The sequence below is a fragment of the Orbicella faveolata genome, unplaced genomic scaffold (assembly GCF_042242905.1).
Source record: "Orbicella faveolata isolate gen_17 unplaced genomic scaffold, um_ofav_v1 contig_35, whole genome shotgun sequence".
In the NCBI taxonomy this organism is placed as follows: domain Eukaryota; kingdom Metazoa; phylum Cnidaria; class Anthozoa; order Scleractinia; family Merulinidae; genus Orbicella; species Orbicella faveolata.
Window position 1 is genome coordinate 24669794 of NW_028301564.1, and position 17048 is coordinate 24686841.

The window sequence follows — 17048 nt, forward strand, 5'->3', positions numbered from 1 at the left end:
GATAGATCTTACTATCGAAAAAATATTGTTTCAACGAGAAGTTATGGACAGAATAGTGTTTTCTTCACTAATTGGTTCAAATGTGATGCTGACAAGTCATTGTGACGATCTGTCAACACATCATTATCATGTGACTTACCTTCCTTGTTTCGACCTAGACCTAGTCTCCTTCCGCAGCTGTTTTTTGGAATGTCACACAACGCGTTTGTTTGGGGGAGCGTTGCGTGACATCCCAAAAAACGGCTGCGTGGAAGACTAGGCCAGACTACGCAACAATATTTTTTATATTTGAACGACGCACTACCAAACACAGTTCGGCTAGATACATAATATGTCTTAGTTGGTGCCTGTATTTATCCCAGTCGAACTAAACGTCGTTCGTACGAAAGCGGCAATCCTCGCAAGGGTTGTGAACGACACTCAAAAACAACCAGGCGTAGTGAGTCTATAAAAATCAATATCGGAAATCAATCGATTCAATCGATATCAATCGCCAATTGCTTTCGATTAATAACGGCAATCGATAACTCAGAAAATTGTTTTTATCGATTCCTATCAATTGGCAAAAGTCGATAACAATGGATAATTCCTTTGTTAATATAATTCCCGATAATCTATTAGTATCGATTATCGGTTTATCGATTGACTACGCCCACCCTGGGTGCCAGAGGTTTTTCTTACGCAGTTTCCGGTGTCGGTTATGTCTCTACTGTGACCCGCGCGTATGGTCCAGAAAAAACTGTATCGAACCACCTTAAATTAACAGGGTATGGTTTTTGCACCCTAGTCTTGAATTGGGTATGTTTTTTGGAAGAAGTACTTTTTCATCATTATATCGATCAAGCCTAAGACCATCAACAAAAGCCCTCCACAAATTATGTTTAAGGAAATTGTTAGGTCACAAATAGGGTATCGAATTTTTTTTGTCAGGTCATAAATAGGGTAGGGAAAATCGCAGATTTTGATCATAAGTAGGGTTAAGGTTTGAAGACCCCACCCAATTAATATTTTTCTGGGAGTATCACCCATCCTGCCCAGGATAAGACGACGTGACCTCTGTCTTGATTTCAGTGTGGCGTATTTTCTCTCTTTCTGGAATAAAGTTCTACCTCTAGCACGGGTTCGTTTATGTATGTATTCTTCTTCGCGAAACTGAGACACATTTCAGCCGACAAATCAGAAAACTGCATGCAAGTTAACTTGGATTCTCTCTTATGGTCCTTATGTAGAGCGGGGAATAGAAAGAAGAGCGAGGGGACTGGACTACGCATGCAGAGACGAGAGACTGGGCTCTAGTGTAATCCTGTAATGGCGGCGGCCTGCTTGTAATTTGCTGTGCAAGTTGTTGTCGCTGGTTTATAAAGGTAAGAGAGTCCATAAGAATGCCTTTTTGAGGTCAGGCTCATCTTAAAAATACAGAGTCACCTATTTTCATCTCACTGAATAACAAAAAATAGTTTCTGTGTTTTATGATATTCCAAGTTGAACCGAACGCCATCGCTTTTTTGATTCAAAGGACTAAAACAAGTAGTTATGAGAAATACCGTCTTTGGTTATGATTTAAGTACTATATATTTCTATATTACTCTTTTTTCATTTACGACATTGATCAAATGTTTTGTAATTGTTTTAGTCACATATTTTTCCATGTTTGTCCAGTTGACCAGTATCACATTCAGATCGATTTGGTTTACGCGAATGCCACATGAAATAATTTGCTCGAATTTTGACACTAAAGTTTGGTGAAATTAAATTTATTTTTGTTGTTGAACATTCAGTGAAGGGACTTTTCCGTGATTTATATTAGTTATGATTATCCTACTTTGTTCATGTTTACCACCAAAACCTTATCAGGCCTACAAGATATTTTTAACTCATGAATTGTGATAGCGCATTCCAGATTGAATGCGTGATCAGAGTATGTAAACAGACCCTTGGTTGATCATCCATTAACTTTTAGTACTAACTCTGTTCTATTGTGGGGCATATATCTCTAGGGCAATGTGTTACATAGGCTTGGCTCAAATTATCAGCAGCTACAATCAAAGCCTTGTGGAAGTGCAGAGGCCTCTTGGTTACTGTGCTCATCTCCAGATTGAGTAGTCCAGGCTCGAGCCCTGGCGAGGGACATTGTGTTGTGTTCTTTGGCAAAACACTTTACTCTCAAAGTACCTCTCATCACCCAGGTGTATAAATGGGTACCAGCAAATTTAATGCTGGGGGTAACCCTGCAATGGACTAGCATCCCATCCAGGGGAGAATAGAAATACTCCTAGTTGCTTCATGCAGCAGAAAGCAGGATAAGCTCCGGTCTGATGGGCCACTTGGCTCGTATGCAGACTTTATCTTGCTCAAGTATCTTTCTGAACCAGACTTAATTGCTACTGAAGTAAGCAAGCCTAGAGTGAACAAATGTTGCAGCAGCAGCAGTCATAATTTGGTTATCTCATGTTGTAGATTAATCTCAATGTTTTTAAGATCACCTTTGTAGTGTCTTGGCTAGTCCCACATGTGTGTAATGTGTAAGGAGCCAATGACGTAACAGGAATTGTTTTGGTAGTTATACACACCCTATGCAAATATGGCGGACCACTCGGTCATCGCCTGGTACGAGTTGCATCAAAGTGAGGCTAGTTGGGCCTCAGCGTTCTGTTTTGACAATGCTCCCCAGAAAAGTCTTGCTTCGTCCACAATCTGGTCCAGTTTATTTCGCTATGCCTATGAGTTTTTGTGTTCCTGAATGCCACCAGAAGGGATAGAAATTGTCCACCGTTCACTTCTAAGGAAAAATAGTAGATCCATGCAATTCACTGAGACAAAGGAAGTTCAGTTCACAATTGCCGTGAGCAGTGAAGTTTGTTCGCTACATTTTCAGGTTGGAAGATTTTAGAAAATTGTTTTAATGACGAGCTCTTATGTGGTGTCTGGAGTTGTTCTAACATGATTTGCATGGCCAGTACCTTCCCCGAGGTAAAGGAAAGCTCCTCTTCAAATACATCCTCTGTCTCAAAAAAAGTTGTCTTTGTCCGCCACCACTTTATTCAGACCAAATTGCACGAAATAAATATTACGGTGGAATCACCAAGCGAATGAACTTCAACCGCCCCCTCATTGAAACCAGTGAAAACATTGAGCCAAATGACAACGACTTGGAGCAAAATGCAATCAGTGACACATTTTCTGAGATCTTCTAGCCTGAAATGTTGCAAACAAACTTTTACAGTTCCCTCAGTGATCATGAACTCCTTTCCTTCGTCTGTTTTCCCCTCAGAGGCGAATGGCGAAACTAAAAAAAAAACTTTTTTTCCTGTTGAAGATTTCACTCCGTTCTGGTGGCATTCAGGAACACAAAAACTCATAGGCATAGCGAAATAAACCAGACCAGATCATTGACGCAACAAGACTTTTAACTTTTTTTTGTTTTCTTCATGTTTGTGAAAAGGTTTTTTATTATTATTATTATTATTTTTTAATTTCTTTTGTTAATTTAAAACTGTTAACTTGGCACAGAGGCACAACTAGCCTCGCTTTGATGCAACAAGCGAGTGGGCTGCTGTATTCTGAGTTTGGCAACTAAGATGTAATGTTCAATTCGAGTGTATTAAAAGTACGAGTTATTCTATTCACCTTGACTCTACAACCTTGTTGTAGCTGAACAGTGAAGCACTCTTTTGTGATGAAGACTTTAATGTTTCCAAACTTAACTGATGACTATTCTCTTCTAATCCAGCAAAAAGAACAACTTCACTGACTATTCCTCTCTAGCAAATACTTTTCTCCTCTTCTTGTTATTGTTCCATCTCAAATCCTATTGCATGGCTATTTGATAGCTATGTGCACCTCACAAACGAAAAAGGGGGTATCCACTACCAATAAGGTTTCTAGTGATTATACTTTTATAAATATTGAGGAACGATAATGCAAATCCGCTAACCATACATGTAGTTCTGACGGCAAGCTACTGCAATGTGTAAGGCTAGTAACCAAAGTGGTATTTAGGCTAACAGGAGTGCTGTTTAGCTGCTTTGTAGACTGCTAAAATGTCTTTTTCTGTAACGGTTAGAAACCAAAAAAGGAGTTGCTTTTTGATCCTCACACATGGTGATTTGCTTCTAAAGTGTTTATAATGCATGGAGATTTCCTGTTTTTTTGTAACTTCAATTTATTCGGTTTGGTAAAATGCTTATTAGTGAATTTCTTTAAAGGTAAAACACTGTTAAAGCTACAAGAGATAAAATGAATGCAAAACTGTCAGCAAAAATAATATTCAAATTACACTTTAGCGTGAATAATTATTAAGCTTGAACACTGCACTTCTTTGAGAATTTGGACTTCGGCTTCTAAAATGCCTTGAATGATAATCAATCTTGAATGAATTTTCTTAAGCATTTTGTTCATCCGGTCATCCAGCATTGAGAAGTTGGTCTTTGATACTTAGATGAAATGCATATTGTGTTTGTGTTTAAGGTAATTCCCCTGAAATAAAACTGCACATAGATTTTTGTTCAAACTTTTTCCAATGAATATTTATCATATGAGAACTTTATTATAAAATAAAAAAGGGAGGTGCCTGTGCTCGTTAAGGAGCGGTGAGGTATGGAAAATGTCCCATTTTAGCGTTTTTTAATGCTTATTAGAAGAATGCATTCCAAGTTATTGTAAACTCTTTGTGAGCCCAGACTCATGAAAACACGTCTCAAACTACAGTCAATACTTGTGTCGGACACAAATAAACTTTTTAAGTTTGATTTTGACAGACAGCTGAATCCTTGTTAAAATATTGGAACCAAATTGCTTGCCATGGCTATCAAATTGCAAAATAGAAAAGACTACAGTGCAGCTGCTATTTATTCAATTTTCAACAATAGAAATCAGATCAGTCTTTTCTCACGCAAAGCTAATGATTAGTTGATTAAAATGACTGGAAAAAAATTTGGGCTGCCTGAGCTTGTTAGTGAGCTATAGCCATTTTTCAACTGACAGAACTCAATATCAAGGCAAATCCGCCATGTTTTCAATGTGCGCTTGCACGAATGCATGCTAATGACACCATAAATTATGCGCCGTAAGGATGTGCAATGCAGTACTGGGGAATGACCTGAAATGTAGATTTGTTTGTTTTGTTCAATTTTAATTCAGATTGATGAAATCTGTATTGATGAATTTCTTTTGTGTTGAATAAATGATTAGTATTTTATGGGAGCTCCGCATTTAGACTTGGGTAAATCTTTATATTAATATTAACCCCTTACCAATCAAATGCAAGGTCTGTACTGGGGAATATTGACCCGAGGTCGTGGCAGTACAGACTGAGTGCAGGGCTGTTCATGCAAAAACAACCAAGGGACACTATTCCCCAATATAGCTTGGGGAAGCCAGTTTAGCAAGTAGTTTATTGTAATTATGGCACTAGTTTTAGGTGCAGATTTTGAATTTGACATGGCTTTGAATAACAAAAGATACACAGCTTATGACCATTTCCATGGAAATGCTGTGTATGGCAAAATCCCAACTAAGGAAGAGCCAATCAGAATGTTCTGATTCACCATATAACATAATTATTATTAGTTGTAGATGTGGTGTATTTTTATGGAAAATAGATGTAGGGGAGATGCTAGGCCAGAACAAAAATAGGGTGGGTGCCATGGGTCATCAGTTTGTGTTTAACTTTATTTGTCTTTTTGATATCACATTCTAGAAATTTGGTTAAACAAATTATCTACAAATAAATGGAAATCACTGCTGAAAATTGGTTTTCATGCATTTGAAATATCATATACCCTGTTCAAATATGGATACCCCTTTCTAGATCAAGGGTACCAAAATCACACCCCCCTTAGATGGCACATACCAGTATAGGTATTTCATGACAGCACACCTCCATCTAGGGGCTATCCAGCTATTGTAGAACTTGCAAACTAGATTACAGAAGTTATTATTTGACTGAGAAAATTACCTTATTATGATTGGCTGAGAGCAGGCCAAATTATTGTTGAATTTTAATTTGCATTGCAGCGCAAATTAATGTAGCTACTTTTGGTTTGTTATTTTGTTGAGTTATTCCAGTTCCCGGTATATTAATTTTTATTTTGACATATACTGTTCATAATTGTATTATGCTAAAACACTATGTGCATGTCATTGAAGAACTGAGGACAAATGATCCTTTACCAACAAACCAAAAATGTAAAAATATTTATGAAACTGATCACCTGAGATTGCCTGAGAATCTAGATATTGTTAAGAGTTAATTTTATTTAAAGGATGGAAATCAAAGAAAAAATAATTATATGCGTACTGGTAATTTCATTCACCTTTTGTATTCATGAGTTTGCTCATACATGTAGCGCACTTTCATTAAGGACAGAATGGAACAACACGTGTGGCTATTAGTTTAAAGCCTATTAATGCTGCCTAATTCTCTTAGTAGTAGTTTGTTCTTGAGCCGGTGTAATTCACTAAAAAGATGATGATGATTATTTATTGAACTGCATGGGCTCACACTACCTAGAAGTAAGCTTGTACACACATACAAAGGGATTTAAATAAACCAAAATAAATTTCAAAACTCTCACACAGGTCAGGTGCTCAAACCACTGAGATACATGTCACTGGACTAGCGTGAAGTCCTCGTTAAAGAAATATTGGTCGAGTTCTTTTTTCTTGCAGGGTTATGGACCGATACTATTATACTGACAAGTTGCCCTCAAGAGCTTCCTTACAAGACAGTCACGGCAAGCTCGTGTTTGCGTTGGGAATTATTCATTCACCTTAAGATTTACGCCAATAGGTCCTGACTGAGCTTGCTTGAATGGCTCAAAAAGTAAAATTTATTCATCAGTATTCAGTAAATTACAGTTAGATCGGTGACTGTAACTGATCTACTCCAGCACTTATCGTAAAATAATTTTCCAGATGTAGATTGTTGTTCCAGTCTCGGCACAGTCAGTGAATGCTGTAATGATGAATTTTTCCGCATGGCTGTGCTCTGAACACGACTTGTGAACCGGGTTCCCACCTACTTGTATCTGCCCGATCAATAACAAAGCTATTTTTTTTTGTCGTTTTGTTAGGAATACAGCAGAAACATCTATCTTCGCAGCAAACTTGACGAGACTCGTGCTTTATTGAGTAGTTATCAGCTTACAAGCACCATGAACAAACACGCAGTAGAGAAGTCATATACATGCAAGCATTGTAATAAATGCTTTAGCGACCGTTCATCTCATAGGCAACATGAACGAATTCACACTGGAGAGAAGCCGTACCAGTGCATTCATTGTGGAAAGTGCTTTAGTCGCTCGTCAAATCGCAGGAGACATGAACAAACTCACACAGGACTGAAGCCGTTTACATGCAAGCATTGCAATAAGGGCTTTGGCCGCTCATCAGATTGCAAGCGACATGAACGAACTCACACAGGAGAGAAACCGTATTCATGCAAGCATTGTGAGAAAGGCTTTAACCAATTAGGAAATTGCAAGGAACATGAACGTCTTCACACAGGAGTGAAGCCATATTCATGCAAGCATTGTAACAAGTGCTTTAGCCAATTAGTGAGTTGCAAAGAACATGAACGAACTCACACAGGAGAGAAGCCATATACATGCAAGCATTGTAATAAGTCCTTTAGCCAATTAGCAACTTGCAAGCAACATGAGAGAACTCACACAGGAGTAAAGCCGTATACATGCAAGCATTGCAACAAGTGCTTTGGCCAATTAGCAACCTGCAAGCAACATGAACGAACCCACACAGGAGAGAAGCCGTATACATGCAAGCATTGTAACAAGTGCTTTAGTCGGTTATCAAACTGGAAGAAACATGAAGAAAGACACGCAAGAGTTGCTTTAAAACTCAAGGAGCATGATCAGTGCTTTCAGCAACCTCAGGAGCCAGCTGCAGCTCACGGTGGCGAAAAGTCAGATATGTTGTTGTCTTTGACTGCAGAAAGTTCAAGCCATGTTGAAAGCTTCACTTGTTGGGTTTATCAGGAGGAAGTCACTAGTGACACGTGTATCGTTTAACATTACGATGATCAAATGAGATAAAAACGACGCGTTTACCTCATTCAAAGGTATAAATCTCGCTCTTAATTTTACTGTTTTCCTATTTTTTGTGTACAACATGTTTCATAGAGTCACCAGGGAAAAATGTGAATCCTAGGGAAGCAGTCTCGTATGTTACGGTGGAACCCGCTTAATACGGACACTAACGCTGCGCGCAAAAGTGTCGTTATTATCCGGGTGTCCTCATTAACGGAGATCACAGAATAAACGTCAAGAATACATGTTTTATCGAAACCGGCACAGACTAAAGCATTCAATCTCTAAGTATCGCTTTTAGCTCGGGTGATTTTTAAATTAGCTTGATGTAAATACCTTTCTTTTTTTTCTTTTTAAGCTTTATAATGTTGTACATTACTTAATTTCAATCGTGGAACACCTGCAAACTAGCGAACAGCTAAGTGTGTACTTGTCCACGTTAAATAAAGTATGTCTATGTCTATGTCTAAGTATTCGAACGATGTTTGAACTAGATCTCTTACCTGTAGAAGAAGCCTTACGCTCATTCAAACGTGTTAATGTTTGGCACTAAAAAAAATTTGATTTCTTTTATACCACTGCATACTCGACACCATAATTATTGATGTAACTTTGGTAGTTTTGTAAACAAGCGTCAGTCTATAGGAACGACTTGCTGAGTGCAATTAGTAACTATTGACTTGTATTTCACATTGCTGTAACGTTGAATTATTGTAGAAAGATTTTTACAGGCCAGAAGGTCCGAAGAAAACTTCGTGAGTAAGGTTACGCTAAAGTTTAGTTCGTACTTTTACGATGGCTTGAAATGTTTTGTTAGAATGTTAATGAAAGTTTCGTTTATTCCTGGTTTAGCACGATTACCATAACTGATTCGATTTAGCGCCTTTGAACGTGAGTTTGTTGACAAGCTCCTGTTTTCCAATGGGCGTGTTAGTGTCAAGTAAGAAATGAGCGCCCCGCCTGTCCTGTCTGCAATAAGCGTCTCATTCCCTTTAGATGTGAAAACGACTAAAAATTACTGGCTTTCACCAAAGGAAAGAAAGAAGTAAATATGCTTCTGCTTCAACAGAATAGATAGTGGGTAGCGTAGCCAATCAGAGAATGGCATTCGTGATACAGAGAACGCTAGTAGATTTATACTGACACTGTTACATACCGTTTATTTACGCAGGGTAACTTTATAAAGTTCAACTAGAAGTATGGAATTGACGGTCCACACTGTCCACATTCATTCACACACATTCATTTTAGTATTACAGTCATTCTACAGACACATCATTCATCCTTGTTTACACTGAACACGCCCAGGCGAAAGAAGTCTGAAGTCGACCCCAAACAACTCTGCAGAGGTCAATTGAAACGTTTTCCTTGGTGTCTCGGTTTTGTTTCTTGTTTGGTGAAATTATATGAAAATTAAACCGAGCACCAAGCGATCGTTGACTCGCCCCAGCCGCCTTCTTACAGCAACCCCCAGAAATCTCGAGTTGAGTATTGGAAGGGGTCAAAGTAATTTAAGTATTATGCTACCGTGCTGACGCGGCTACGTGGCTACGCAGTTACGCGGCTTCACTGTACCTTATCTTAGTAGCCGCGTAGCCAGGTGGCTACTTGGCTACTTGGCTGCATTTGGAGTGGACGGGTATTCTACAGTTAAGCCCGTGTTTTGTTTTGCATAGTGTATTGACCTGCCTGAGAAAGGAGAGCGCAAATGGACGGTACCGCAATATTCGTGAAGGACCTTCTTCTACCGAATACCGTCAGCCAAAAGGATGAAAAAACCGTATACCGCCGGGCTCTATCATACCGCGATACCGCACGTCAAGATTTAAATTACCGAAATACCGCATGAAAAAATCTCAATACCGCAATACCGTAAACCCCAGTGTCCCCCTCAGAAATGGCCCACACACCTAGCCCATCCTTGTTTCCATCTGCCTGGATGGACAAATAAAATTCAGGTCCCATCCGCCCGGTCCGCCACTGTGTTTTTAAGAAACGAGAATGTGTCTCTGGAACTTATCAAAACACTTTTTCTTCGCCGCGCCGGCACTCGTTTCGTTCAAGTCATTCACACCTCTAGCCTCCTACGCAGACGCTAATTTGGCTCGTCACGCAATCTTTCTCCTTCCTTCGTGGGGGAGGAAGATTGCGTGACGCACCCGTCTGGAAAATCGGGAGACTGGGCTCCAGTGTAATTAGTGAAATGGCGTCCATCGTGTGATTTGCTGTGCAAGTTGTTGTCGCTGCTTTTTCAAGGTAAGAGAGTTTATAAGAATGCCTCATTGAAGCCAGGCTAATCTTACAAAAAACAGGGTCACCTCATTTCATCGCATCATAATATAGCTAATACCACAGACGGTAAATCGTGCTTGTATTAAGGCCGTTTGCGTCCAAAATGTTCTAGCTTGTTCTCACGTACAGAACTGTAATTATAAAGCTTGCCAAATGATGTAGTAAGGTAGAGATCAACTTTTGCCAAGAAGGTCAAGAAGTAAAAACGAAAAAAAAAAAATCGAAGAGAGATTCGAAGAAGAATACTTATTAGTCTTGCTCGTCCACGTTCGACGAAACTTCACTCGGACAAAAGCAAAACAGGCGAAATATTTGTAACTTTTCACGTACAGATTTTCTCGGAATTTTATTTTTAGATGGAAAAATCAGAAAAGGAAGTGATCTACTCCAGTAGTAGAAATAAACTGTTGTCGTTGAACTGTTGTTGTTGTCTATGAAAAGAAAAGAGGGGGTCTGGTCACCGACCATTTAATTAAGCCAGTATATTGCAGGTGAAGTCAGCAAATACCTGATGTCAAGCCCTATTCTTGCTTATATTTCTTTTGTAGTATGTGCGCTTGATTTATTACATACAATAAAAACCGGTTTGTGAGAGCCTAGTGGTTTAAGAACCTGCTGGCAGAAATTTTCCATTTTAATACCCAAAATATAAGAACCTGTTTAGCCAACCAAGATCAAGCAGGTTCTTAAATTTGGGTTACTTTTAATTATGATAAACATTTTAACCGAGGAGTGTGACTTTAAGGTTTCAAATTTGTGTTTTCAAGAGAATATATAATACAGTTGTGAATAATTACTTTATATTCAAGGACCAAACCCAAGTTTAGTAATCAACAACTATATCTCCTTCATAAGAGTTAAGATCCTAATTAGTACTAATTAAGAACCTACTTAGCCTAAATTGCCAATAACTACTCAAAGTACAAGACACCCATGGTTTTACCAGATTTCTAAAAATGTAGGTTCTTGCACACTGGTTTTTACTGTAGTGTGACATTGTGACATGAATAATTGCATGTGCAGTAAGGATGCACAGTAACAATGGGGGCAAATGTTCTTAAGTTGCACTTAAGGTCCCTGTAGTCTGTCATCGTGTTTTGCCATTGTGATTGAAAGGACTAAAAGTAGCAGTTATGAAAAATCAAAGAAGAATGATTGTCTTTGGCTCTGATTATTCAAATGGTTTGAAATGGGTTCTGTAATTTTTTTCTTCCTCAGTCCATTTGACAAGTATTACTACATATTCACTGTTTGCACAGATGTTTAGATTCGTTTTACTTGATTGTCATTATTTGATTGCTTTGTGGCACTAATTTAAAGTGAAAATGTGGTTTTGTTGATCTTGTTGTAGTTGAACATAATTTCAGTGAAGTGACTTTGTAGTGAATTACTGTGAGAAAATAGTTTACACTACTTAAGCATAGTCAATAATTAATCTAGGTGTTTCAAAAATAAAAACAGTTAATGTTTTGCCTCTTCAGTTTCACAACTACACCGTAATAAGGACACTTGTATAATATGCAGAGACACATTGGGGCTGAAGATAAATTTAATCACTAAAAGGTGATATAATAATCCATTTTACAGTTCTGTGCTTACTGATCGTGATCTGGCTTTAGCACAGAAATGAGGCTGAGGTGACTTTGTTATGAATTGATGTAAACCTTTCTTCTTTTCAGATGTAAATTATCAGTATCCTGTTATCATGCCAACTATTTCGTAATGTGTATCATTACAAGGGGGTGTGTTTAAAACATAAAAAGATAAAATGACTAAAGGTTGCTATGGTTAGCCTAAATAACACTCCAGTTAACCTAAAATTGATATTGCCCTGGTTAGTCTAAATAGCACTCCAGTCAACCTAAACATTTATTTAGTTTATTTTATTTTTATTTGCCATAAAAAAGATACAAAGAAATTACAATGATCAGTATGCACAAAAATAAAAAAATAAAAATGGTGAGGGAAACTAATAAAAACCACAGCCCTGGCAGGGGTTGTAAACTTAGGTTCCTTCCCCAAAAAATACAAGATTACTAAAACTATATTGCCCTGGCTAACCTAAATAGCTCTCAGGGTAGCCTAAATTAAATATCACTGACTTTAAGGTGGTCAGCTCCCAATAATTATAAGGGTTAACCATATCTCACAACAACAACAACAACAACAACAACAACAGCCATTTTATTTTGCATAATACATAGAATATCATTCAGCAAAAGAATACATTAAACTTAATAAGCAAAAAAACTACTCAAAGTAGTAAAAACTAAGCGAGCCTGATCCCAGTCAGGACTGGAACCCAGACTGCTTGAGCCAGTGTCCAGCACACTTGTCATTAGAGCACTGCACCTTATACATTTACAAAAGTGTTGCCAAAAAAATGCTCAAAAAATAAGTTGTATAATCATTGCAAAATATAATGAGAAAAACCTTGAAATGCTGGGGGAAAAAAACAAGATATAAAAAAATAAAATAAACTATGTTATAAGATACGTGAAAATGATATGTAGATCAAATGTTAGATCTTTGGATCTCAAATTTGGAGCACAGTAAACTGAAATAATGTTCATGATTACGCTTTATGAGTGCAATTTTGTATTTTTGTTTGCATCATTTGTAGCCAAGTTATAAGCAGCTACATGTATGTGCAACTGTTTCTTACATTCTCTGTAATTAAATAAATCACAAGGATGATGCATGTAGGAATATCCAGTAATTTATAATGTATGGAGCAAGAGATACTTGGTCAACTTTTATAAATTATTAGTACCTTGCTCTCATTGGTTTATAGGTGTGCTTAGATGAAAGTATGCAAACCTCGGTTTTCGAGAAATATTTTATAAAAGGAGTGCATGTTTACATAGCTCACACTCATAGGGTTGGAAGAATTCTTGAAAGTTATTCAGACCCTGGACTACATCTTGGGTTTACATAACTGCCTTGAATTCTCCCAACCCCGCCTCCCCCCCTCGTGTTTAGATGAGGCTATGTAAACACAGACAAAAATCTTCTATTGCTTAAGTTCTTTGGGAAAAAAAAATCGGTAGAAATAACTGCAGAAAGCACTGTGTTTCGTGGCTGTTGACCGATATATTAGGGTTTGTTAAGACTGAGTATTACTCAGTGTTATTCTCAAATAGACACACAGCCATAATGTCTGCAATAGGACCAATAGGCATGCGGGTTTTTAAAGTAAGTGATAAATATGTTCAATATTTTGTCATTAGCAATCAAAATCCCTTGATAACTAATGACAGGGCTTTAAGTGTGCTAGGGAGCAGTATTTCAAAACTTTGGCATTAAAACCCATTCATTTGGCTTTTAACGTAAGATTTTAAAAACGTTATAGTATAATAACAAGTAGCCTTTACAAGCTTTAAACCGACCTGTGAAACTTTTATTACTTTCGTTAAAATGTAGTCACGCGAGTCACAGAAATATCTGATAGTGGTAATTACCCTACCAGCGGCGCAATCCTCACCTCAAGAGTATTTTACGCTCCTTCAGATTTCAGATTTCCAATATCAAACCGTAGTAAAACCAAAGTAATTGCCTGATTACTTTCGATTTCATTTCAAAACCACTCTATTTATATGATACTTTTGTCTGATTTTGATAGGGATATGGCAGCACAGTTGACAAGATGCCTTGAAAGGAAAGCAAGTCCAACATCAGGGTTAGCGACGAACAGAAGGATTGTTTTTCGACGTAAAGCGACATTATGTTTCAGCTAATCATAGCCTGCTGTGATGAATATGGCGACAGAGGTACCAGAGAAGACACACGAATGCAAGCGTTGTGGCCAGTTATTTGACCAGTTATCACCTTACAAGGAACATGAACGAACTCACCCAGAAGAGAAGCCGTATACATGCAAGCATTGTAAAAAGAGCTTTCGCCGCTCACTAGATTGCAAACGACATGAACGAACTCACACAGGAGAGAAGCCATATACATGCAAACATTGTGATAAATGCTTTAGCGACCCATCAGCTTGCAAGCAACATGAACGAACCCACACAGGAGTGAAGCCGTATTCATGCAAGCATTGTAATAAGTGCTTTAGTCGGTCATCAGCTCGCAAGGATCATGAACGAACTCACACAGGAGAGAAGCCTTATTCATGCAAGCATTGTAAAAAGAGCTTTCGCCGCTCACTAGATTGCAAGGTGCATGAACGAACTCACACAGGAGAGAAGCCATATACATGCAAACATTGTGATAAACGCTTTAGCGACCCATCAGCTTGGAAGCAACATGAACGAATCCACACAGGAGTGAAGCCGTATTTTTGCAAGCATTGTAACAAGTGCTTTAGTCGGTCACCAGCTTGCAAGGAACATGAACGAACTCACACAGAGGAGTGAAGCCGTATTCATGCAAGCATTGTCAAAAGTGTTTTAGTCACACATCAGCTCGCAAGGAAAATTAACGAACTCACACAGGAGACAAGCCGTATTCACTCCACAGACCACGTTCGTACTGAACAAGAACGAAAACTTACAAGACTTCAACGCAATAAAGACAAAAAACGACCGAAAACTGACGATAACTGGGTCAGGAATATTTCTTCCCGACCCTTAGACAAAACCGAGACTCACGTACTGTCCTACGGACTAAAACACTCAGTGACGCCTAAACGGATACCGACGGAGTCTATTGTATCTAGTGTTGAGGCGGTTCTGTCTCGTCAGCGAGACTTGTCAGCATCTGCCAAGGATAACATCAGAAGCAGAATTGCTTCCAGGGTAGAATCAGCCTCTGTACCTGACAACAACTTGACCGACAAGCACTGAAACGACTGAAAAACGACAACAACCTTGTTATACTACCAGCCGACAAAGGACGTGTCACTGAACTTCTTGAGATAAGGGCACTTGAACTTCTTGGGATAAGAAGTGTGCCACTTCAGTTTTTTTCGAGCTATCTTGCGAATAGATGGCAGTATGTTCAGTTGATGAATACTCTTTCCTCGACACAAACAGTAACTTGTGGAATCCCACAAGGCAGTTCGCTCGGACCAATCCTATTCCTAATTAACATTAGTATCACCCAATTAGTGGACTAATGCAAATCCTGCATTTTGATTGGCTACGCTACTAGGGAACTATTAGTAATAGTCCTCGAGTAGCGAAATTGGCGCCATCGAGCGTGACGTTTTCTTTCGTTTTATTCCTAAATAAATATTTCTTCAACTTGCATTTGCTAACTTTATTATTACCTTTTCTGTCCGACTAGTTGGGTGATACTAAAACAATTAGACCCTTCGCCCTCAAGGGCCACGGGTCAATAACCCATTCGGCTTCGCCTCATGGGCTATTGACCCGTAGCCCTTGCGGGCTACAGGTCTAATTGTTAATTAATGATCTACCATACTGTTCTGATACTTTGAAATTTCGGATATTTGCTGATGATACAAACGTATTTGCCAGTACACGTGATCTTGAGGCTGTTGAGCAACTAATGAATTCTTAATTGAAAAAAGTAAAAGTTTGGTGCGACATTAATAAATTGTCAATCAATTTTTGAAAAACTAACTTTATGATCATTAAATCTCGACAGAAAATAGACTCTGAAGGTAATATCAAAATTGAAAATGAAGATGGTACGTTTCATTTACTGGAACGTAAAGATCGAATCAAATACCTTGGTGTATTGCTCGATGAAACAGTATCCTTCAAACATCATATATCCCATGTGTGCACTAGAATCTCAAGAAATAATGGTACACTAGCTAAACTTAGACACTTCTTAACTCTTTCACAAATGAAACAACTCTATTGTAGTATCATCTTTCCTTACATTTCATACGCCATCTTTGCATGGGGAAGTGCGTATAAAACCCACATCGATAAAGTACAATCTAAACAAAATCATTCCATCAGGCTTATATTCTTTGCAAGAACTTTTGGTGAACAGACCGACAGTGCACTCCTCTTGCTAAACTTATTAGATGTTCTCACAGTAACTAATGTTTATAGACTGCAAGCTCTGAAATTCACGCATTCTTGGCACAAAGGCCTACTACCAAGCTTGTTTCATGATTTCTTTCGATACGCCAGTGAAGTACATGGATACCACACCAGATATGCATCTAGACAAAATCTATACATATCTAAAGTGGGTACCGATTCTGGTGAACAAACAATTGTTTATACAGCGACTATTCTCTGGGACAATATCCTTACTCATCTTGAAGATCTCAATACCTTCAACTTCTTGAAACATCTGAGACTTTATTTACTGTCTGAACAACATTCTGAAAACAAGTAATATTTCTATATGCTCTTTTTTTCCAATTTTATGTACATATCTCATTCTCTTTTCATAGCTTTTTTTGTCTTAAATCTCCATAGATACATAATACCTGGAGGCTGACTAGAAAACCCTTGGTTACTTCAGTCTCCTGACTCATATACTACATAGAGGATATTACATGCCCGCGCGTGGATACGAATTTTTTCTTCGAGTGTTGCTTGGTACTGTTCACATAGTCAATTGATTGTTACATTAATACGATCACCGAAGGGATACTCAAAATTCAGCGCCATTTGACAGTTTTAAATATAACATAAACAAGACCAGTCCAAGGTTTGGCCTATTACAATGCAAAAAGATTGTTACAATATTTCGGCTCTATTACACCCGGGATTACAAAGCCATAGTTATAGAGTTAGATCAAAACAAGTAGACAGCTGATTTACCAAG

General features: G+C 38.2%; 2 protein-coding genes across 2 annotated transcripts; both read left to right on the forward strand.

Moving 5' to 3' along the window:
* Positions 1-1240: 1240 nt before the first annotated feature.
* Positions 1241-9250, forward strand: LOC110057674 (uncharacterized). The gene is made up of 3 exons (XM_089274024.1): positions 1241-1364; positions 6670-6823; positions 7074-9250. The coding sequence occupies exons 2-3, from the start codon at positions 6812-6814 to the stop codon at positions 8025-8027; spliced, it is 966 nt and encodes a 321-aa protein (XP_089130150.1). The 5' UTR covers positions 1241-1364; positions 6670-6811; the 3' UTR covers positions 8028-9250.
* Positions 9251-10128: 878 nt separating this feature from the next.
* On the forward strand, positions 10129-16213 carry LOC149103987 (uncharacterized). Its single transcript, XM_089274027.1, has 2 exons — positions 10129-10301; positions 13960-16213. The coding sequence occupies exon 2, from the start codon at positions 14090-14092 to the stop codon at positions 14705-14707; it is 618 nt and encodes a 205-aa protein (XP_089130153.1). The 5' UTR covers positions 10129-10301; positions 13960-14089; the 3' UTR covers positions 14708-16213.
* Positions 16214-17048: the final 835 nt, after the last annotated feature.